The sequence below is a fragment of the Suncus etruscus genome, chromosome 5 (assembly GCF_024139225.1).
Source record: "Suncus etruscus isolate mSunEtr1 chromosome 5, mSunEtr1.pri.cur, whole genome shotgun sequence".
Taxonomy (NCBI): Eukaryota; Metazoa; Chordata; class Mammalia; order Eulipotyphla; family Soricidae; genus Suncus; species Suncus etruscus.
In genome coordinates this window covers 96,023,655-96,046,538 of record NC_064852.1, presented here as the reverse complement: position 1 = coordinate 96,046,538, position 22,884 = coordinate 96,023,655, and the positions used below count along the sequence as shown (strand labels likewise).

The 22,884-nt window shown below is 41.5% G+C and overlaps 1 protein-coding gene across 1 annotated transcript in view; it reads left to right on the top strand.

The window, feature by feature from the left end:
* Positions 1 to 21,714, top strand: part of MYO3B (myosin IIIB) — a 481,137-nt gene extending 459,423 nt beyond the window's left edge. The window contains exons 32-34 of the mRNA XM_049772878.1: positions 20,232 to 20,338; positions 20,714 to 20,760; positions 21,582 to 21,714. Of these exons, the coding sequence (XP_049628835.1) occupies positions 20,232 to 20,338; positions 20,714 to 20,760; positions 21,582 to 21,714 (287 nt within the window). The remainder of the gene's footprint in view (positions 1 to 20,231; positions 20,339 to 20,713; positions 20,761 to 21,581) is intronic.
* The last annotated feature ends 1,170 nt before the right edge of the window (positions 21,715 to 22,884 follow it).

The following is a 22,884-nucleotide window of genomic DNA, read 5'->3' as shown; positions in this document are numbered from 1 at the left end:
TTGGGGTAGCTTTGGAGATCCCTGGTACTTCATGGCCTGAGTAACATCACATCCTTGAACATGAGCATTGAACTGACTACCCAAGTTTCATAGAGTGGCCCCTAGATCCTCTGAATGTTGCTTTCAGGGGGGAAGGCAACAAGAAGAAACACTCCCTCAACATTACAGAATTAATGTCACACAGATGTATAAAACCAGAAAAATAATATAGAAATAGTACAGAAGATAAAGCACTTGCCTTGCGGGTTGCTGACACTGGTTCAAATCCATGACAACACATATTGTTCACTAAACACAGAGCCAGGAATAGTCCCTGAACACAACTGCATGTGGCAAAAAAGAAATATAATAATCTAGATATGTAAATAGACATATCTAATATGTAGGTGCTATCTAATATGTAGTAAGAATGGGAATAATATAACTAATGGGTATAATATATAGCTATTAATATAACTAATGGGTGTAATATATACCTATTAATATAACTAATGGGTATAATATATAACTAATATAATACACATCTAATATGTAGCAAGCATAGATATAATATAACTAACACCCACCTATCTTCTCTTGTTCATAGGAAATTTGTTAAATTCTTCTTTCCTTTAGCTTCAATGAGGAGAGTATGGATTTATTTTTGTTTTGCAATAGAGAAAATACAGGCTGAAATAGTTTTCTCTTCCTCTGTGGACCTGCACACAAATGTACACATCTCATATTTTATAAATCAGAATTTGATTCCCTTCCTTCATGGGTTAAAAAATTATTCTTGAAGATCAGAAAAATGTGGTTTCCTTAGCATCCTTGTAGACCTTCAAGCTAAACCTCTTGGAGACAGGACAGGAGCAGTTGAGTTGTATTTTTCCTTGATAGCTAAGCAGGATAAAAGAACTCCAGGGGGCCGGAGAGATAGCACAGTGGTAGAGTATTTCCCTTGCACACAGCCAACCCAAGACAGACAGTGATTTGATTCCTGGCATCCCATATGATCCCCAGAATCTGCCAGGAGTGATTTCTGAGCAAAGAGCCAGGAGTAACCCCTGAGCAGCGCTGGGTGTGTGACCCAAAAGGGGAAAAAAAAAAAAAAAAAAGAACTGAGTCAAGACATTCCCTCCCTGCTATAGTTTTACCAGCTAACTTAGGCACTACTGCACCATCATGTTCCAGCCCCACAAACCCAAAAGTATTAGAGAAGAGTACATGACAGATCAGATGAGCACATGGCAGGCCAGACGCCATGTGGTGGAGTAAGGATCCACACTGTTGGGTATTTGCCTCAGAGAGTTACTAAAGAGTGATACAAAGCCCAGAAGTGCCACTTTAGGGGTAGTGGATTAGTAATTTTGATCTGCACTGTTACTTCCTTTTATTTCAAAATAATCTTCCTCACATTCTTAGATTACATTTTCTTTATGTTCATTGTTTACTATGTCTACTCCTATCAACTAGTGAGCTCCTTAAGGGCAGAGATATTTTTATTACTGCCAAGTTCCAAACCCTAGCACAGAACAGATTCTGAATAACATTGAATGAGCAGTAAGAAACATATTTACATCAGGGAATAAAGGACTTACTCACACTTGGCAATGCAGCTACGGAGAAGAATAAAGTCTGGAGGCTGCAATGATAGTACAACTCGTAGGAAGCTTGCTTGTGCATGGCCAACTAGGCCCTTATCTCATATGCTCTCCTAGAAATACCAAGAGTGATTCTAAGTTCAGGGTCTGAAATAAGTCCCCAAAACCAAACCGGGGTGTGTGTCTGAATCCAATGCATCAGCTGATACTTGAACTTCCGTGGCCCCCACCTAATTAATGCCACAGCATGGCAGGAAGGAAAGTATTGTGTTTGTATAGCCCCATACCACACAAAGAAAACCCTAAATTTAAAAAAATAAACATCTCTTGGCTGAGGAGATGATTATTCAAAAGACTGGAGAGGCACCCTAATTAGCTGCAACACCTGAGCACAGATCCAGTAGGAACCCTTTGAATATAACTAGGTGAAGCTCACCCCCCCCCAAAAAATAAAGAACTATAGGAATACTGAGGCCTAATGTTAAAAAATAAGTTCAAATGCAAATTCCTCTTGTGAATGTAGTAGTCAGATGAATGATTTTACAATGAGATTAACAGCTTAGTTAATATTATAATATATAATATTGTAATAATGTCTTAATATCACATTATAAAGCATTTTTATTTCCTGACAGTCTGATCCCAAAATTAAAAGTACTATATTCTAAATGTTTTTATCTTTAGTTACATATTCATAGCAAGGTGGAAGGGGGAGATCTCAAATGGAGCAAGAAAAGCTACTTAAAAGTAAGGTCAGCTAAGTCAGTGAGCAAGAGATGTACTGTGACATCTGTGGCAGCCACCTGTTGCACAGATCACCTTAGTATGACCTCAGAAATTTTTCATTATGTCAAAGTTTGCTATTTAAATGAACAACTTAGGCACATCCTACGTGAAACTTTTGGTACTCTCTTTTTAGTCCCAGACATTTTAGAGTATGTAGAATACAGTGAAACATGTTATTTGGCCTCGACCCTGCCCACACTTCAGGCCCCACACATGCCTACTACCTTTCCTGGATATCAGCTTTCTGGCCTTGGCCAACCCAAGCACCATTGAGTGAATGGTCCAAATTGGCCCGGAATTGATCTGGGACTCTGGGTCCTTCACAGGAAGGACCTACTAGGAAACAGCTATCATGTCTGACTCTCTGTGGCAGGGTTTCCATGAAGACCTTTTGTTTAAATTCAGTTTCCACAGTCTCTTTTTTCCAGATGGTACAGAGAGCAGACTGTCAAAGACCCTTAGTCTCCTGCTGCCTTTTAATGCTGGTCCTTGATTGCTGATGACCCCCAGCTGGACTGGCTCCCCAACCCATTTAACCTCTCTCTGCTGGGTCCTCATCTCATGCAGTGTAAGAGACAGTGAGAGCTGGAAGTGAGAAGGTGCCAAGTCAGCTGAGACCTCCTGCCCTTTCAGAGCTAGTGGCACATTTCCCGTTACCATCACATTTGTCCAAGATCTCTCTGGTCTGCTCTAGTGGAGAATTCCTGCTCCTGAAATTTTCTCCATATCATCAAATACATGCTACCAGGTTAATGTTTTACAAAATTACTTTACTAAATTAAAAGAAACCCTCTTCCAGAAAGTGTTTTCTTGAAGTTTTAATATCTGAGGATAAATTTCCTGGAATAAGTTGGTTTGGAATATTAATATTAGATTATATTGGAACTCTGTATTTTAGAATCTGGTCAGATGTAGTGGTCAGACTTTCTACCATGGGTCAGTTGCTGCACAGAAGTTTGAATATAATCATGAACTTCCTTGTTAAGACCTAAATATCTAGATAATATAAGACATACTTTAAGACAAGCTAGTAACACCAGTATTTATTGGGTTGGCTTTAGTATACTTATTTATTATTAATAATAATAAACTTAGCTTATTTGCCATGTAAGCCTAAATGTATTCATTAGTAAACTGGTTAGAAAGTCCTTTAGAAAGGAAAATTTAGAGGGAGGAGATAGGGGAATGATGTTAATTTGCTGAGAGAGCTTGAGTCCTATAGAGAGGATCAGGTCTTTTACAATCTTCAAAGGACAGAGTACCCACCTCTGAGAATAAAGGGCAGAAGTCATAGAAAACATATGAATTGTATTCCCTCTGACTACCATTAGCCTCACATTATAAAAAATGAAGGCCTAGATATTGAGTAGGTCTGTGTGACCCTGAAAAATATGAAGTTTAACATTTTTAATCTGAGCACTAAGAGCCAAAAACTTTATATCTCACTGGTTTTTTTTAATCAGCTCTTAAGTAGTCAGAGGATACCTGGACCAAATTTGTAAGGAGGAAGGTTATTATGTTTATTTGTTGGGCTGCAGTCACTGGTGTTCATGGCTTACATCTGACATTTCTCTCAAGAATCATCCCTGGTAGGACTCAGGGACTATTTAGGTGGCCAAGGATTAAATTTAGGTTGTCAACGTAGTAAGGAATTACCCTACTTGCTATTCTATCTCTCCAGTCACTTGGGTCAAATTTAATCTTATGAGGTACTAAGAATTTTTTTTTCCAAAATGAAGCTGCAGATAGAAAAATAATCCAAATGTAATTCTTTGCTGTTCAAGTTTGTTTCTCACAGGTACTTCCCATTTTGTTTTTTGGAAAATTAAGGCTAAAAGAACCAGTTATCTTGTTTCTCACTTTCCAATATTGCACTGATTTCTCTTTGTATCTCACTTTTTTTTTTTTTTTTTTTTTTTTTTTGGTTTTTGGGCCACACCCGGCGGTGCTCAGGGGTCACTCCTGGCTGTCTGCTCAGAAATAGCTCCTGGCAGGCACGGGGGACCATATGGAACACCGGGATTTGAACCAACCACCTTTGGTCCTGGATGGGCTGCTTGCAAGGCAAACACCGCTGTGCTATCTCTCCGGGCCTGTATCTCACTATTTTAATAAAAATATTTTTATTTTGATCTATAAATTGCACTCTTTATAAGTTTTTATGAATTACTGTCATGTGCACACATATAAAACCTGCCAATCATTTGTGTGTCTAATCTCATATGTAAAAATAGTTTAACATTAGCCTGGATGAGTGTTTGTTCAGCTGTATAGTTCTATTCTGTGTTTTGCAGTTTTTGACACAGCTGGGGGAGGGCTGAGAAGATAAGGTTAAAATGAGGTCTGTGAATGACACAGAAAGCAATTGGGATCAGATCACCTTCCTCCCAAAAATGCTCTTTATCGGATGGTTTCAGAGTGCAGAGCTGTGGTGCAGTGTTTCCTTCTAATACCTGAAGCAGCATACCTGGTCTGCTCTAAATTCTTACCGGCAGATGAACAGTATTATGTCCAAGGGTGAGGACAACTCTCTTCTCACATTCAGCCTCTTAGAAGTGGGAAGGGGCTTAGGAGAGCCTCCGGCAATGCTTCTCATCACCCTGACTTCACCCTGGCTCCCTGCCACAAAGGACTATCAGGCACTTTTCTCACAAGTGCTGGAAGGATCAAAACAATAGTAAAAATGCTCAGGGGCCCTCGATCAGATCGTGTAAGGTGTCACACAATCCTTTGTGGAAAACACTTTATCCAACACTCTCCTTTTAGAAATAGGGGTTGGGGGGACAGAGAGACAAGCAGTGGTCTGATGCTTGGCACACAGGCAACTGACCTGGGTTCAATCCCTGGCACCACAAAATCCCCTGAACCCCATCAAGAGTGATGTGCTCTCCTGAGCATAGAGCCAGGAGTAAGCACTGAGCTCAGTCAGATGAGGCCCAAATCCTCCATCTCCCCAAAAAATAAATTCACTCAATGTCATATAGCAGAAACTTCCAAAGCTTGAACTGTGGCCAGGCCTTCTGACCCCAAGTCCAACCCTGGTTTTACTACCTTGACCAGTCTACAGCATGCTAACAGAGCAAGGCAGAGAAGAAAAAGAGGCCTCGGGGCCGGCGAAGTGGCGCTAAAAGTAAGGTGTCTGCCTTGCAAGCGCTAGCCAAGGAAGGACTGCGGTTTGATCCCCCAGCGTCCCATATGGTCCCCCCAAGCCAGGGGCAATTTCTGAGTGCTTAACTAGGAGTAACCCCTGAGCATCAAACGGGTGTGACCCGAAAAACCAAAAAAGAAAAAAAGAAAAGAAAAGAAAAAAGAAAAAGAGGCCTCATCACCTGCCATCAGGAATCAAAAACCTCCCACAATTAGTTTAATAAAACCAGCACTATCTGGGTCCTTAAGCATTTAAAACGCCATTCCAATCTTCAAAGGCCATCTTTGCTCCATTTTTATCTGCTCTGCCCAGGCCATTGTTTCCCAGCTGTCAGGTATTTGCATCTCATCAGGAGTTCCAGTAAAGGCCTCTCCCCTGCCTGCTGCCAATGGAAGGGAACTGCTGAGCAGTCCATAACCAGGTCTTAGATTTTTTTTTTTACATTGGCCTATTTCAGAAAACTGAGTGAGGACCAGAGAGACAGACAGTTCAATGATCTGAGCAAATGCATTGGTGGAGGGAGGCTCAGATACTACCCCAAATGGTACTGTGAAGCGACACAATAATCAGTGAAAACATGCCTGAAAGCAGAGTTGAAATGTGATGCTGATTTTCTCAAGTATTATGCAAAGTAAAGTGGAAAGAAACTAAAGGTGACACATTTCTAAAAACAAATGATTATATTTTAATTTCTTTTTGTTTGTTTGTTTGTGGGTCACACCCAGCAGCACACAGGGATTGCTCCTGGGTCTACGCTCAGAAATTGCTCCTGGCAGGCTCAGGGGACCACATGGGATGCCGGGATTTGAACCACTGACCTTCTGCATGCAAGGCAAATGCATTACCTCCATGCTATTTCTCTGGCCCCTATTCCTTCTAACTTTTATCTTTCATTTGGGTTGTGCTCTAAAGAAAGTCTTCTCACAGGCTTCTCAATTATTAAATAAATAAATAAATAAATAAATAAATAAATAAATAAATAAATAAATAAATAAATAAATAAAAAAGCTTTGAAACTCTGTTGTTTGTGCATACTGAAAGCACCCTCCAGAAAAACACTGGGCACATTTCAGTAGTCAGTTTTGTTTGGGTTTGTTGTTTTTTTTTTATAGAATCAGCAAACTGTTTTCAGAAGAAATGACTTCTCCACTTTTAAGAATCAGTGGCAAATGATTTGGCACTCTTTGACTACATGCATGATGATGCAGTTTCAGGCACAAAACAAATTTCTGCCCATGCCTGATTGGGGGTATTCTTTCTAGAAAGCCTCTACCCAGTCTCTAATCTCTAAGAGCTCTCTTGGAGATGGCAGTGAGCTGACCAGCAAAATCTACCTCCATTCAGCCCAAGCTATAAATTAAAGCCATCTGGTAGGGGTTATTTAAATAATAATAGCAGAGCCCTACCCCTGACCAATTGAATTAGGGTTCCTGGGGTTCAGTGTGAGAAATTATAAATAATTAAAGCCTTTCAGGTGACCCAAATGAACAACCAGGGTGGAGAAACATATTCTGATAACAAGAATTACAAACCTAAGAATTACAAACCTTCCCACCTACATGCCCTGCTGCTGATTTTGTCTTTTTGTAATTTATCTCTTAGCCACAGTCAAATCCTGCTTGAGTGATTATCATCATCGCTTGAGTCCAGTGCCTTAATAAGTGCTGGTGGAGATTGGGGATTGGGGATATGACTGTTGATATTCAGATTTTCCTGATTCTGCAACATTTTCCTTTTTAATTCCTGACTTCATGTTTCTGGAAATGTGGCATGAGACTGCTAGATGCCCCATGTTATCTGGTGTGTGATGTAATGTGAAACAACAGAAGTAGATGAAACTGAGTTTCTCCTTGCCATAATCAGTTTAATTTCTTCACATTAAGCAGAAAGCATTAGCAACGTTATTCTTAAATGCCGCTATATCTTCTCCCTTCTCTTTTTCTTCCCTCCTTTAGTTTTTGTTTGTTTGTTTGTTTGTTTTGTTTTGTTTTGGGGTTTCTGGCAGTCCCTGGGATTGAAGTCAAGGTATATACTCACCCACAGGGCTATTACTTTTCTTCACACCATACATCCAAGACTCTTGAGAGAAGGTGGGAATTGAGACCTGAAGATGTGCAAGGTTACACTCCTGTCAGTACTAGGAGACCATATGCACTGCTGGGGATTGAACTATGATCAGCTTTGTATAAGGCGAGTTCTTTACCCCCTGTACTATCTCTTCAGTACTCCTGACTCTGTGCTCAGGAATTACTCCTGGAGGTGCATGGGAACCATATGTGATGCCAAGAATTGAACCCTGTCTGACTGCATGCAAGGATGGTGTCCTTCTTGCTGTGCAATGACTCCAGCCCTCATGGCTCTTTTTTGGTTTTGTTTTGTTTTTGGATCACACCCCAGCAGTACTCAGGGGTTACTCCTGGCTTTGCACTCAGAAATCACTCCTGGCAGGCGTGGGGGACCGTATGGATGCCAGGGATTGAAGCTGAGTTGGTCCCAGTCCTGGGTCTGCAACATGCAAGGCTGTGCTATCACTCCAGCCCCATCCTCACCACTCATTTTAACACACTTTTCAAGAATCCCAAAATGTTGTGTGGTTAATATAATATGCCTCAAAAGTGATAATATTGTTTTTGTTTCCATTGTATTTATTTTATGGTTTACTTGTATTCTTGTTGTTTCATTTTGAGATAAAAATCAGTGATATACTCAGGGTTTACTCCTGGCTCTGTGCTCAGGGATCACTCCTGGCAGTCTTCCAGGGACTATATGAGGTATCAGGAATCAAACCTGGGTCATCTACATGCAAGGCAAGCACCCTGCCTTCTGTATTTTCTCTCCAGCTCCTTACTTGTATATTTTTGCAAATATTCCTTTTTATCTATAATAAAAGTATTATTTAGGGGCCGGGCGGTGGCGCTAAAGGTAAGGTGCCTGCCTTGCCTACGCTAGCCTCGGACGGACCGCGGTTCGATCCCCCGGCGTCCCATATGGTCCCCCCAAGCCAGGAGCGACTTCTGAGCACATAGCCAGGAGTAACCCCTGAGCGTTACTGGGTGTGGCCCAAAAACCAAAAAAAAAAAAAAAAGTATTATTTAAATTTTTTTAATTAGCTGACTTGTGGGGCACACTCAGCTATTCTCAGGGCTTCTTGCTGAGTCTGAGCTTACAGATCACTCCTGGTGGTGCTTGGAGAACAGTATATGGTACCATGGATTGAAACTGGTGTCTGGGGCCCGGAGAGATAGCACAGCGGCGTTTGCCTTGCAAGCAGCTGATCCAGGACCAAAGGTGGTTGGTTCGAATCCCAGTGTCCCATATGGTCCCCTGTGCCTGCCAGGAGCTATTTCTGAGCAGACAGCCAGGAGTAACCCCTGGGCAACGCTGGGTGTGGCCCAAACAACAACAACAAAAAAAAACTGGGGTCTGCCACATGCAAAGCAGGAATGTTACTTCTTGTACTATCTCTCTGGCCCCAACTAGCTGACTTAAAATATCATGAATATAAGGATATCTTAGATTGGAGAAAGTTCAATCTGGAACTTTCTGGAATATGTGCTTTGCAATAAGAAGCCCAGAATGTCATGGTCACTTGAATATCACCAGGTATGGCCCAAAATGAAAACTTAAATGTACCAAAAATGTTTAAATTGTAGATAAATAATAGAAATTTAAAAAAATACTTCCCTGAAATATGTTATTGTTTATTAGCAATATTTGTTGATATTAGCATATAAATGGCATCTCTATGTCTATTATACAGTGGGGCCCACTCATCCACCATCCTATCACACTAGAAAGGCAATATCAATTGTTCTATCCATTTTGGGAGAGGAGAACACCTGACTATGGTCAGGGACCACACCTGGTGCTCTGGTAACCATAAATGGTGTTGGGCAGCTGCAACCATATGCAAGGCCACTATCTTTAATTCTATCCTATTACTCTAGCCTGTTTCTTCTTTTTAAATTCAGCCAGACCAATGAACTTCGCTGTATGGAAAGGTTGAAAAGGTGGACATTCATCCCCTCTCAAGTAATTAGTCAAATGTTAACCAAAGGGAAAAAAAGGAGCCTGAGAGACTGAGAGATAGTACAGTTGTTTAAGTACTTGCCTTCATGCTGCTCACACTGGTTTCACTCCTGACAATGCATCACCAGGAGTGATCCCTGAGTACAGAGTCAGGAGGAAGCCTTGGGCACTGCTGGTGTGACCCAAAAATTAGAAGAAAAAATTGAAAGCTGTCCAATAAGGGATTGATATACAAAATACATCAAGAAATAATATAACTCAATGACAAAAGAAAACAACCCTATCAAAAAGATGACTCAAAGGCTATTTTCCAAAGCAAACACAAGATGCCTACCAACATATGAAAAATGCTTAGTATCACTTCATCATTAGGGAAATGCACATCCAAACCACAATGATTACCCCAGACCTGTGAGAATGTCCTATATAAAACAGACTGAATCTAATAAATGTTGGCCTTTTGAGAGAAAGGGATTCTAGCACATTGTTGGTGGTAATGGAGAGGTATAGCCCCTATGAAAACTGGTGGCATCCTTTTCTCATTTTCACATCCCAAAAATATGAAATTACAAGTTTGAAATAACTTATGTTCATAGAAGCATTGTCCATGAAGGCCAAATCATGGAATCAACTTAAATATTTCCAATCTATGAATAAAGATATTATATTTTTATATTCAATGGGATATTATTCAGCTATTAAAATGTGAAATTCTTGAAGCAACATGGATGAATTTGGAAATGATTATGATAAAATAAATTAGGATGTTAATGACAGTTATCAAGTGGTTTTACTTATCTGCAACATAAATAACCAAAACAAATAAACTGGCAAAACAGTGCAAAAATAACTCTTAAGATTCTGAAAATTATGGTAATTACCAGAGGGAGAGAGATGGAGGTGGGAGGAATGGATTGAGGTGGTAGCTGAGGAAAGACATATTTATAGAGGTGTGAAATCATACTAACAACATTCCATAATACTGTAAATCAATGATAATAAAATTTGATTGAAAGGAAAAATGTATCCTATAAAAGGAAAGAGTACTTTATATTCTTTTTAAGTACATTAAAAAGAGAATGGGAGAGATAGCTCAAAGAGCTTATAGCATGTGCTTTGCAGAACCAAGTTTTTTTTTTCTGTTTTTTGGTTTTTTGGTTTTTGGTTTTTTGGGTCATACCCGGCAGCGTTCAAGGGTTACTCCTGGCTCTACGCTCAGAAATCGCTCCTGGCAGGCTCGGGGGACCATGTGGGATGCCGGGGTTCGAACCACCGTCCTTCTGCATGCAAATCAAATGCCTTACCTACATGCTATCTCTCCAGTCTGCAGACCCAAGTTTTATCTTCAGTACTGCTGGGGTACATGATCCAGAAAACAGATACATGTAAGGTCCCTTAAGACAATTTATACTGTTTAACTGGGCTTCAAGAGGCTAGCTTCCTAGTGTTCTCTAGTAGACCACAGATTCTTCCGAAGTGACCCAGAAATGGAAAGGTCCTTTTCCTATCAGATGCCTTGACCATATTCAAAATTAACAATCAGAACTCAAGCATGAGCCAAACAGGTGGACAGACCTTAACAAGACCTTCCCTCATTAATTGTTAAGTATGTGTGCTAGTCCCTGAGCCATGAAAGAATTTCAAGAAAAATTATTATCAGACCTCAACTAATAAGTAGAAAATTCCATGTAGATGATTTTTAACTTTACCATCATCCACAGACACTAATTTAACTCAGGGATGTTTTCTTTGTAGCTGTTTGCAATTCTGAGGAAGATTGTTCGTGACATAACATGGCAACTGAGAAAATTCATAGTTTTCCTTTCATCTTAGGAAGGAAGATCTGAATTACATGCATCTCAAGAGAAAATCTTTGTGTGTGTGTGTGTGTGTGTGTGTGTGTGTGTGTGTGTGTGTGTGTGTGTGTGTGTGTGTGTTGCAAAAGCCCATTGAATTTCTTACTCCCTCCTAAAGTTAGGACTGGTGAGGTAAAAACTTCTATGATTAGTGGCCTGAGAGATAGGGTTTAAGGTGCTTCCCTTGCATCCTGCTGACCCTGGCTTGAATCCACAGTACCATATTGGTCTCCTGAGCATTTCCCAGGATCATTACTAAACACAGAGCCAGGAATTGTCTCCGAGTACCTCCAGATATGACCCAAGCCCCTTCCAAAAATATTAAACAAAACTTAAAAAAATGTCTTTGGGGGCCAGAGAGCTACCAAAGGAGCTAAGACACCACCAGTTCAATCCCAGGCACCATATAGGCCCCTGAATATCATCAGGTGTGGCCCAGGAGACCCTTGAACACATTGTAGGTGGCCTGGGTTCTCCTCTGAAATGCAGGGCTGTGCAGCACCACTTCCTTGGGCTTTCACAGTGAATCACTCACCCTGTTAGAGAATCAACAAGAAGGACCCCCAGGTCTTTTGAGTACTGCTTGAGAACCCTCCCTCCCCTTAAGTCAGATCTCCATGAAAGAGCAAGTCATACTCAAATCTGTAACCTAATGATTGAGGGTTTTTTGGGTTTTTTTGTTTTTTTGTTTTTTGTTTTTTGTTTTTTTGTTTGTTTTTGGGTCATACCTGGCAGCGCTCAGGGATTACTCCTGGCTCTATGCTCAGAAATCACTCCTGGCAGGCTCAGGGAACCATATGGGATGCCAGGATTCGGACCACCATCCTTCTACATGCAAATGCCTTACCTCCATGCTATCTCTCTGTCCCCATGATTGAGATTTCAAATAATCAGACCTGACTTCTATCCCTGGCATTGTAAGACAATAGGTATAGGAACAAAATTCCATAGTATCTCACAGCCCTCAGAGAGAAACAGGGGCTGGCCTACAGAAATGTAGCTTCCTCTATCTTAATTTAAAATGGAAAAATCTAAACTGTTGGGATATAATTTGTCCTCTTCTATGCCCACTTAAGGCTCAAACACCCTATAAAAGGTTCACACCTCAGGGTCCACCAGGAACAAGTAGTTTACTCATCTTTCCTTTATTTGATGGGAGTATGTTGAGGAGTGAGAGTATCTCAAGCAGTGCTCAGATGCCTGTTCCAATGCTGGGATCAAGGATGCAGCAATACTCAGTCCCAGCAGGGCCGAGGGTACAGGGCCTGTGGTACAGGGCCATGTGCAAGGCATATGATCCAACCCCTGAGCTAATTTTTTGAACTTACTTGTTTTGAGGTCACACCTAGAGGTGCTCAGGGCTTACTCCTGGTTCTGTGCTCTACTGCTGGAATTCAGGGACCATATGAGGCTCCAGGTGTCAAACCTGGGTTGCCTATGTGCAAAGCAAGTGCCCACCTACAGTACTATGGGGCCACATCCAGCAGTGCTCAGGGGCTACTCTAACTGTGCTTAGGGGGCTGTGGTCTGGGGAATTAAAGCATGTACTGTTTGTTGCACTATCTCTCAGTCCCACAACTCCATTTTAAGGGATGGTAGTAAAAACACATATTTTAATAGTTTTTTGTTCATACATGTGATTTATAAAGTTATTCATAGTTGATTTTCAGACATATAATGTTCTAAAACCAAATCCCACCACTAGTGTCATCTTCCCTCCAATGTCCAAGTTCTCTCCACCCCCACTACCAGCCACACTGTCTCCTTGTTAAGCACATTTGTAGTTAGACTGTTGTATTTAAATTTTATGCTTTCAGTGTTGTTGGCTCTGTGGTTTGGATATATTTATGTTTCACATTTTCACATTGATGTGCCTGAGGCCCTGGCCCTGTTACCTCCCATCTGCCTCTTCATACTTCTCCCCTTGATTTTTTTCCCCCTTTCCTGCAATTTTTTAAATATAAATGGCCAAATCCTATTCTTTTTAGATTTTTCCAATGTGACTCTTATTGGGAAACATTTACTATGATCTACTACAGTGATTCTCTCTTAAACCCAGCTGCACATTAGATCTACAATAAGGAAAAATTGTCTTTAAATAATCATGCGTAGGAACTGAAGATATTTGGGGTAGGAGATGAGGGAACTGGCCCCATCCAACAGTGCTTAGTGCTCAGGGATCACTGCTGGTGGTGCAGAATTTGATCCAAGATTGGCCATATGCAAGCACCTTAAGCCCCCTGTACTGTGTCTCTGGTCACAGGGTATTTTTAAGAGCTAAACAGCCAATATGAAAAAAATGGTATGTGGAGATACTTGAATTGTCAGCAGGACTTTGTCTCTGACTTGCTGATGAGTTCTTCATCTTCCTATGCCTCTATTATCTCTTTAGGATCATTTTTCTTCTCCAAGTGTGATGCAAAAGAGAAAGAAACATAGAGGAGGCCCAGGGAAACTCAGGAAGAGAGAACTTGCCTTGAATTCAGAAGGTCAAGAGTTCAAATCCTAGAACTGCCTCAAAAGCACCAGGCAAAATCCTAACAGATCTGCTTTCTGGGGTCCCTAGTGCCACAGCAAAGTGTGCAGCCCTTGGCAAGCACTGCAACAACAAATATGAAGGAGCACCACAAACATGTGTAACTCATAATAAACAACAAAACCAAGTGTGCAACTTCCAATTATCACAACAACCAAAAATATGGAAGGGAAAGAATGTAAAGTTTAAAAGAAAAAGATCAATTGCATGATGAGTTGCTATGTACAAATAAAATTGTAAAGGGGGAAGCACAAAACCAGAACAGAGGGTTCACCTTGTTGAAAGTCCTCAGGCTTCCCATGGAGCATCACGAAGAAAAAATTGTTCTACTGAGAACTGAGCTACTATTATCTCCAAAGGCCCTAAGAACTATAGTCAGAAAAGGTGGACCTCCCTTTAAGCACAAAATTGACAGAGCTCTCTAAATTAATTGCACAATTTTAATTCTATTTAGATACCCCAAGGATATGTCTCATAACCCCATATGGGACTTGCCATCTGTAAATCTAGTACACAGAGCACTGTTGGTTTCAAGGTGATGTTTTACTTGACAAGTGAGATGGGATTGCCTTATTCCAAAAATAGCAACCAGATTACAAGTCCTACTCCTCAGAACATATCTGTGCTTGGCCAGGAGGAATAGGATAGTCTTAAAGAGGATAGGATAGTCTTAAAGGGCTGGAACACATGTGGATGCTCTGGATTCAAATCCCAGCATTTTCCAAGTTCATCAGGAGCTACTTCTGAACAATGTGCAAAGCACCACTGAGCATAGCATGAAAAATTAATAAGTAATAAATAATAAAGTAAAATAAACAGCCACACCTGCTGAGGGCCCAAGGAGGCAAAGAGCCATGCTTTCCCAAGATATTTGAGTTTGTGTGATGCTAATGTGAATGGGGTTGTTTTCCTTTTTTTTTTTTTTTTAAATTTTTTTAATAATGAGAACAAAGATGCAGAGAAAGAGGACAAGGTAAAGTTACAGTGGAAGGACAATCACCCATAACATAATTCTCAGAAGAAGTCCCCTTGCTGATATCTTAACTTTGAACTTTCAGCCAAAGAACATTAAGATAAATAAAACAGAATCCATGTACAATTACTTTGTCCCTCAAGTCCCCAGATTGTAATGCATTATAATATTTCTTAGCAGCAGACAAGGCAATCTAAAGCCATAAAACTTATATGACTCTTAAACATTAGAGGCATAGTATTTTTTTTACATTTCCACGTACATGCATATTAGTTTAAGTTAACCTCAAAAGTTTAAGTGGGTTTCTTTTTTAAGGATTAGAGTCAAGTACAGTAAAACGGTGTTAGAGTGGCAATTGTTGTTTGCATAGGCCCACCAAAATATGAGGGGCATGGAAAGGAATAACCTGGGCCTAAATACAAAGAGACCCGACCCCTGAAGTTTCCTGGCATAAGACCAACTGTAGGCTCCAGGCAAGCTAGATCATCCAATCCAAGACATTCTCTGTAGTGCCAACACACTTTTATTTTTCACACAGTCTCTGTTGTTGGTATCATGTTTCTGTATTAAAGATCCTGGAATCTGCATATCCTACACTGAACTCAGGATGTAGAGCGTCCTCTCATTTCACCTCACAATTAAAGGGCAATGCAGAGAGCCCTGTCCTGTAAGCAAGTTGTTGTTGTTAAGTGTTAAGGGAAGTCTCTTTTCAACAGGTCGATGTCTGAGCAGTGGTAGGGTCTTCCATGGTAGAGGATTGCTTCCAGGTGATGTTATAGACAAACTTGGATGTTTCGTGGATGGCTTCCCTGGTTCAGGGGTGAATGGAAAATGCCCATTCTTCTGAGGCCTGTGCCAGGTCGTTATGTCAATGTTCAGGATGTAAGGTCCCTTTGCACTACAAGATTTGTGTGTTCCAATCTCTATTAGATAAGATCTGCTTTGTATGTATAGTATTTTCCCATTTTAATGTGCCTATGCAAACAAGGAACAATGCCACGTGGCATTATTGGCGCATATGGGGGCCATAAGAACAAGTCCAACAATCCCCATGACATGGTTCATTCAAAAGCATTAATCTGGGGGACTCTTTCACCAAAATTCCTTATTGAACGCTCATAAAGAGAAGATAAAAAGTGGTTAGAATCATCACTGTATAAGAGAATATTAAGTAAGACTTATAGCTATCAGAGAAAAAACACATAAAATATTCAAAAGAAATACATGCCCATTTTATGTCATTTGAAATAGTTGGAGGTTGTTACACACAATGCATGGCTTTGGTCTGTGATTAGGATTGTGCAGTACTGAAGTTAAAAAGAGTAATGTGGGTTAGTGATGTTTGGGGGTGGGGTGAGAGAGTTAAGGAGTAAAAATGAGCTTTGTAGGGGTGTGGGAAAGGGCAGAATACAAAATGGACATTCTGGATAAGCGAAACATAATATAAGGATAGGGAATACTCTTAATACATGCAGTGCGTGCGGGGGCGCTAGCCCCCGCATGGTTTTCAACACGTAGACTGGTCAGAAATGGCCATTGACAAACTTGGTGCAACCGAGCAAATCTCAGCACACCCCAAGTTAGGACCCACCATTTCTGGCCTCCTGGGGGCAGAAGAGGGGACGGCTGGGGGCCCTTCAAGGCTCCCAGCGCACCCAAGTTAGGGAGAAGGCCTTCCACATGGGGTCTCCCCAAACCCTATGCCGGCTAGAGCTAGCCTCTAGCTCAAGAAAGAATAGAGAGTGGGGTTGTTTTCTTTTTGTTTGTTTGTTTTTTTGTTTTTGTTTTTGGGCCACACTTGGCGGTGCTCAGGGGTGACTCTTGGCTGTCTGCTCAGAAATAGCTCCTGGCAGGCACGGGGGACCATATGGGACACCGGGATTTGAACCAACCACCTTTGGTCCTGGATCGCTGTGCTATCTCTCCGGGCCCAGGGGTTGTTTTCTTACTGTCCATTTCTTCCCTATTATTATTGGTTCCTAATATTATTGGCTCCTGATAACGGAACCCTCTCACTGCCCTAAGTCAAACCAGGATGGCAAAATTTGGGCTGCATGCTTCTTCTTGACCTCCCAATTATGGACCTTCTTCCCCAGAAATTTCCCAGGACCAGTAAGAATGTACTGAATGATAAATGGGAAAACACTGTGCTTAAGGAAATGTGACATTTGTCACCCTGTAGCTAAACACATGCCTGTAACTGAATAAGACAAATGGATCAAAGAAACTAATTTCTTGGGGTCAGAAAGATAATAAGGTAAGGTACTTACCTTACTTTGCCTTGGGTAAGGTGTTTGTCTTGCATTTGGTTGATACAGGCTCAATCCCTGGCACCCCATATAGTTCTGGGAGCACTACTAGGAGTAATTCTGAGTGCAGAGCCAGAAGTAAGCCCTGAGCACTTCCAGGTGTGGTCCCCACTCCAAAAATAGCATATTTTAAAATTTTCTCTCTGAAACTGGAGAGTGGGGGTTGGGAGTTTTATTTATCACTTAAAATCATGCTTCAGTTGGGGCTGTGAGATTTAGAAAGAAAAATACAAATTGGGATAGTTATCTAGATTTGATTTTCAGATAAATAATGAATAATGGAAGTTAAAAAGATAGACGGCAGATATGGTAGTTGTCTTGTGGTTCAATCCTCAGACACTCATATCATCCTCCAAGTCCCACTCATAGTGGCCCCTGAATACAAAGCAAGGAGAAAGCCCAGAACACTGCTAGATGTGGCCCAATTCACCCCCACCAAAAAACTGAGAGTTTTTCTCAGTTTACAAACATTTATAAGAGATAGAATTAAGATACTTCCAGATAATGAACATCATTCTCTTCAAAGGAACATAAATGCCTCAAGTTCCAATGTATATCTTCAAACTTGAATTGCCTGGATTAACTAAATAAACCAGATAATGAATTAGTATCTCTCATAAACAGACTCAAAAGACAGAGATCAAATATACATTCTGTCATATACAAATTTAGCCTTTATTAGTCATAATTTTTCATTTTGCATGCAGTTAATCCCAGTTCAAATCCAAGCAATGGACATATATGGTCCCCCCAAACACTGCCATAGATTCCTGAACACAGAGTCAGGAGTACTGCTGAGTGTAGCCAAAAAACAAAAAGAATGTCTGTCTCATTGAGGCAAAAATTTCATGTTTTGGGCCGGAGAGATAGAACGAAGGTAAGGTGTTTGCCTTGTATGCAGAAGGATGGTGGTTCGAACCCCGACATCTCATATGGTCCCCCGAGCCTGCCAGGAGCGATTTCTGAGCGTAGAGCCAGGAGTAACCCCTGAGTGCTGCTGGGTGTGACCCCCCCCCAAAAAAAAAGTTTATGTCTTGGGGCCAGAGCAGTGGCGCTAGAGGTAAGGCATCTACCTTGCAAGCGCTAGCCAAGGAAGTACCAGGTTCAATACCCAGGCATCCCATATGGTCCCTCCCCCCAAGCCAGGGGCAATTTCTGAGCACTTAGCCAGGAACCCCTGAGCATCAAATGGGTGTGGCCCGAAAAACCAGAAAAAAAAAAAGAAAAAGATAAAAGAAAGGCAAGGAGGGAGGGAGGGGTGTGGGAGCCAGGGAAGGAAGAAAGGGAGGGGGGTGTGGGAACCAGGGAAGGAAGGAATGGAGGGAGGGAGAGAGGGAGGGAAGGAAGGAAGGAAGGAAGGAAGGAAGGAAGGAAGGAAGGAAGGAAGGAAGGAAGGAAGGAAGGAAGGAAGGAAGGAAGGAAGGAAGGAAGGAAGGAAGGAAGGAAGGGAGGGAGGGAGGGAGGGAGGGAGGGAGGGAGGGAGGGGGAGGGAGGGAAGAATGGAGGGAGGGAGGGAGGAATGGAGAGAGGGAAGGAGGAGTGGAGGGAGGGAGGGAGGGAGGAATGAAGGAAGAGAGAGGGAGGGAGGAAGGGAGGGAGGGAGGGAGGAATGGAGAGAGGGAGGGAGGAATGAAGGGAGAGAGAAGGAGGAAGGGAGGGAGGGAGGGAGGAAGGAAGGAAGGAAGGAAGGAAGGAAGGAAGGAAGGAAGGAAGGAAGGAAGGAAGGAAGGAAGGAAGGAAGGAAGGAAGAAGGAAGGAAGATGGGAGAGGTTTAAAAGTATTGATTCTTAAGTCCTGTATGGTTTTGACAGTCTAGTTCAAACACAGGTATGTCCTAACTTAAATTTTATTAAATGCTAAACCTCATAGTTCAGAAACAAATTAAATCACTGTTCACCATGATCTGTCCTTGCTGAATCACTCTTCACTTTGAAAATTCCTCCCACATTTTAATAAATAATAAAATCTTAAGCAGGGAACATATCTTGTACACTTAAGGACCAGCACTTCTGGTACCCTGAGCAGTACCAGTAGCCCATACACGGAACATCTGCCCCAACTGACCAGGTATTTATTTGAACAGCTTGGGAGAACCTAATATTAGATAAATTAAATAGATATTAAATAAATACATCTAGCCAAGCCAAACTATGATTCTAGATACAGATCTCTGATATTTTTAATATTTTATGATACACCTAGGTTCAGGAAGGTTGCCTCTCTTCCAGTCTATGACATTTCTAAGAAATTTTCAATAGAGTATGTGTGTTCATGTACATGCATGCATGCGTGTGTGTAGCTGACACATTCAAACTGCTGGATCTTGATTCAATATGATGCCAAAAGGCATCATGTTCTTTGAAAATCACCTGCTTGGAAGGACAATGAATCATGACGTCAATTGACACCTGGCTTCTTCATCGCAGGGCACTTTCAAGCCAGGGGTCTGAAATCAGGACTGGCAGAGAAGCTGCTGCATGAAATCGTGCACTCATTCCTCCCCTTCCTTTCCACTACCTCCAAAGATTGCATGGCTCAGTGGTATTGTTCAAAGCAGCTCAGTCAATACATCTCCCAAAAGGTTTGTTTCTCATCTACCCAAGAGAGTGTGCGTTCCAGATGTCTTCTTTGAGTTCTCACTGCTGGCCGTGCTGCAAACTCTCCCAGTTGACTGCTGCTGGTGTCCTCTGGTGTTAGCTCACTCGCTGGCAGATCACTGGGTTCCACAAGAGCTTCACCACCAACTACCCCTGGGGGATGGACAGACCAACGTGTTTTCTTTTCCTTTGCTGATGCAGATTTTCCTTTTAAGTTGCGGGCCAAGTTACAAGCAATGATCCTTGTGTCCTATCTCCTGAGTGCATCTTATTCTACAGACTTTTCCCTCTCCTGTTAGCAAAGTTCCTGGGTGCTGTTTCTACCAAGGAGAAGCTTTGTGTACAGAGTGGTTGTTCACTTACTTTTTCCACACTCCAGATGGGTGACAGTCAAGTGTGGCTCTCTCGTTTCAGGTTCAGAACAGAGACTTGCACAGAAGCAGCGAACATCCCGTCGAAGATGTCAGCAACCCAAAATGTTGAGTAGCCCCGAGGACACCATGTACTATAACCAGTTAAATGTGAGTTCAAAGTGGCCATAAAACTGCTTCCCTGGCTTTGTTTCCAGTTAATAATTCTGTTATTAATACCTGTTCCAGCCCCGCCAGCCCCACCCCCACTCTCTTCTGCGCCCCGTCTTGAACATGTGCTTAGGCTCTTTATCTGTTGCTTTCATGTCAGGATGTCTGCCTTCACGGTGAATAATTGATGTGGTTTATCAAAGACGAGCAAGATGCATGCTTCATCAGGCTCACTTGAGCCCTTTGATCAAAAAAATTATGCTGTGACTTCTGATATTATCAGCATCTGCTTGCATTCAACACAAAATCACTTTGAATTAAAAATTAACGACTTGCTGCTTTGCTTTGACTGTGTGTTCTTGGCCCTCTCCACAGGGAGCTCTAGAATATCAAGGGAGCAAGAGGAAGCCAAGAAAACTTGGGTAAATATCTGTCTTCTTAGTTCTAAGCAACTGTAAACAGAAGGGGTCCTTTGTGATGTTATAGAAAATGCGAAACTTTCCAGCCAGGCTTCTAAATGAAGCAGTGGAGATCCTGCCACTCTTACTGCCACTAGAAACTGCTTTTCACAGTAGCGAGTATAGCAACTTGAATTTATTCTTTCTGAAAAGACTAAAATTGTCACCTAAAGGCAAATGTGTCTCCTCATAATTATCCTAGGGACCCTAGGGAACTGTATATTTCTCATAATTGGTGACACATAGGGAGTTATAAAACTGTCCTGCAAATAAAGACACTTTAGTCAGTGCAGATAGGCCACTCAGACCATATCGCTGGGCCTTAAAAGTGCTCAAAGGAACACTGAACCCCCAATGGTTAGATGATCCTAGAGATTTGTGGCTCATTTGCCTGTTGGCATCTTGGTTGAGAACAGGCATAACAAGGATAACTAATTAGGATAAGTTTGAGAACTGGAGCAAGTCAAAAAGGAAACTTGCTGCTCATCAAGAGGGAAACATAAAAAAAAAAAAATAAACACATTCACTCATATTGATCAAGTTACAGTATAATCACAGCTTCTAGGCATCTCAGAATTGAACCCATTATCAACATAAGACCCAGACTGAAAGACAGGATTTTTTTTTTTGACTATGTTGTTCTTGTTCCATGTTCCACATGCAACCTTTCCTCACCCTGTCTGTCCACAGTTCTACTAGGACTTCAGCTGTCCCTGATATAAAGGACAGCTTCTTTTTCTTTCTTTCTTTTTTTTTTCTATTCAAACTCTTTTTTTCTGTTGCAGCCAAATCAAAGTGCTTGATGGGGAAGATGAGTATTACAAATCTCTGTCACCTGTGGACCCAGAAGAAAACAGCTCTGCCTACCCTTTCTTTTTTTCCTCATCCTCAAAAGGACCATCTTTTGCTCAGCTCTGAGCAGATCCAGTCTACTAAGGGTAGGAAAATAATAAAAATAAATTGATCTTTAATAAGACATTGCTAGCTTGGGATCAATCTTTTTGGAACCTGGTATATGCTGAAACCTTCCTTAGCAACCCTCTGCTTTTTTTTTTTTAAGAGAGAAAAGGCTTTATTTATTTATTTATTTATTTATTTATTTATTTATTTTGATTTTTGGGTTATACCCAATGGTGCTTAGGGGTTACTCCTGGCTCATTGCTCAGAAATCATTCCCGGCAGGCTCGGGGTGCCATATGGGATGTGGGGATTCGAACCACTGTCTTTCTGCATGCAAGGCAAATGCCCTCCCTCCATGCTATCTCTCTGGCCTCCAACCCTCTGATTTTTAATCCTTATCCTTATCTCCATCCCAATTCCTGCAGCTGCTGTATAGCCTGATAAGGGAAATTCTCCTTTTCTTATTCCAGGGGTCCCTGTGGTACATTAGGCCCATCCCTATTGCAATATTGTCATTCATACTGTCATCTCAGTGGACCACAGACCATCTCCCAGAAGTCAATTATGATCAATAAGGGTGTGGTTTTTCCCTTTGAGTCAATTTATACAAAATCTACCCTTTGAGCAGGATCTGGTATTACTTCCTAATCTTCCTTCCTCACCCTCCACACATCTTTGCTGATTCTTTCATCATTCCCTCCTCTCCCCAAGACACCAGCCTTAAAGTACCAAAAGGAATATGCTTAAGCCTCCTGGGCCAGGATAATATTTTGTTTCTGTGAGGCAAAACCTAAATCTTGCTGATAAACAACTGAACCCTATGTCAATTATTATGCTGTTAAAGTTTTTTGCCTCTTTTATTCTCATAACATTTGCATAGAAAAAGAAGATATAGGGACTGGAGAGAGAGTATGGAGGCAAGGCATTTGTTTTTTATGCAGAAGGTCATTGGTTCACATCCTGGCATCCCATATGGTCTCCCGTGCCTGCGTGCCTGCCAGGAGCGATTTCTGAGGGTGGAGTCAGGAGTAACCCCTGAGCACTGCCGGGTGTGACCCAAAGACCAAAAAAAAAAAAAAAAAAAGATATAAAGACTATGGATTCAGCTCAATGGCAAAAAAACATGTATTGCACATGTATAAGAACCTGAACTCCAAGTACTGGGGGAAGGAGAGAGAGCACATCCAT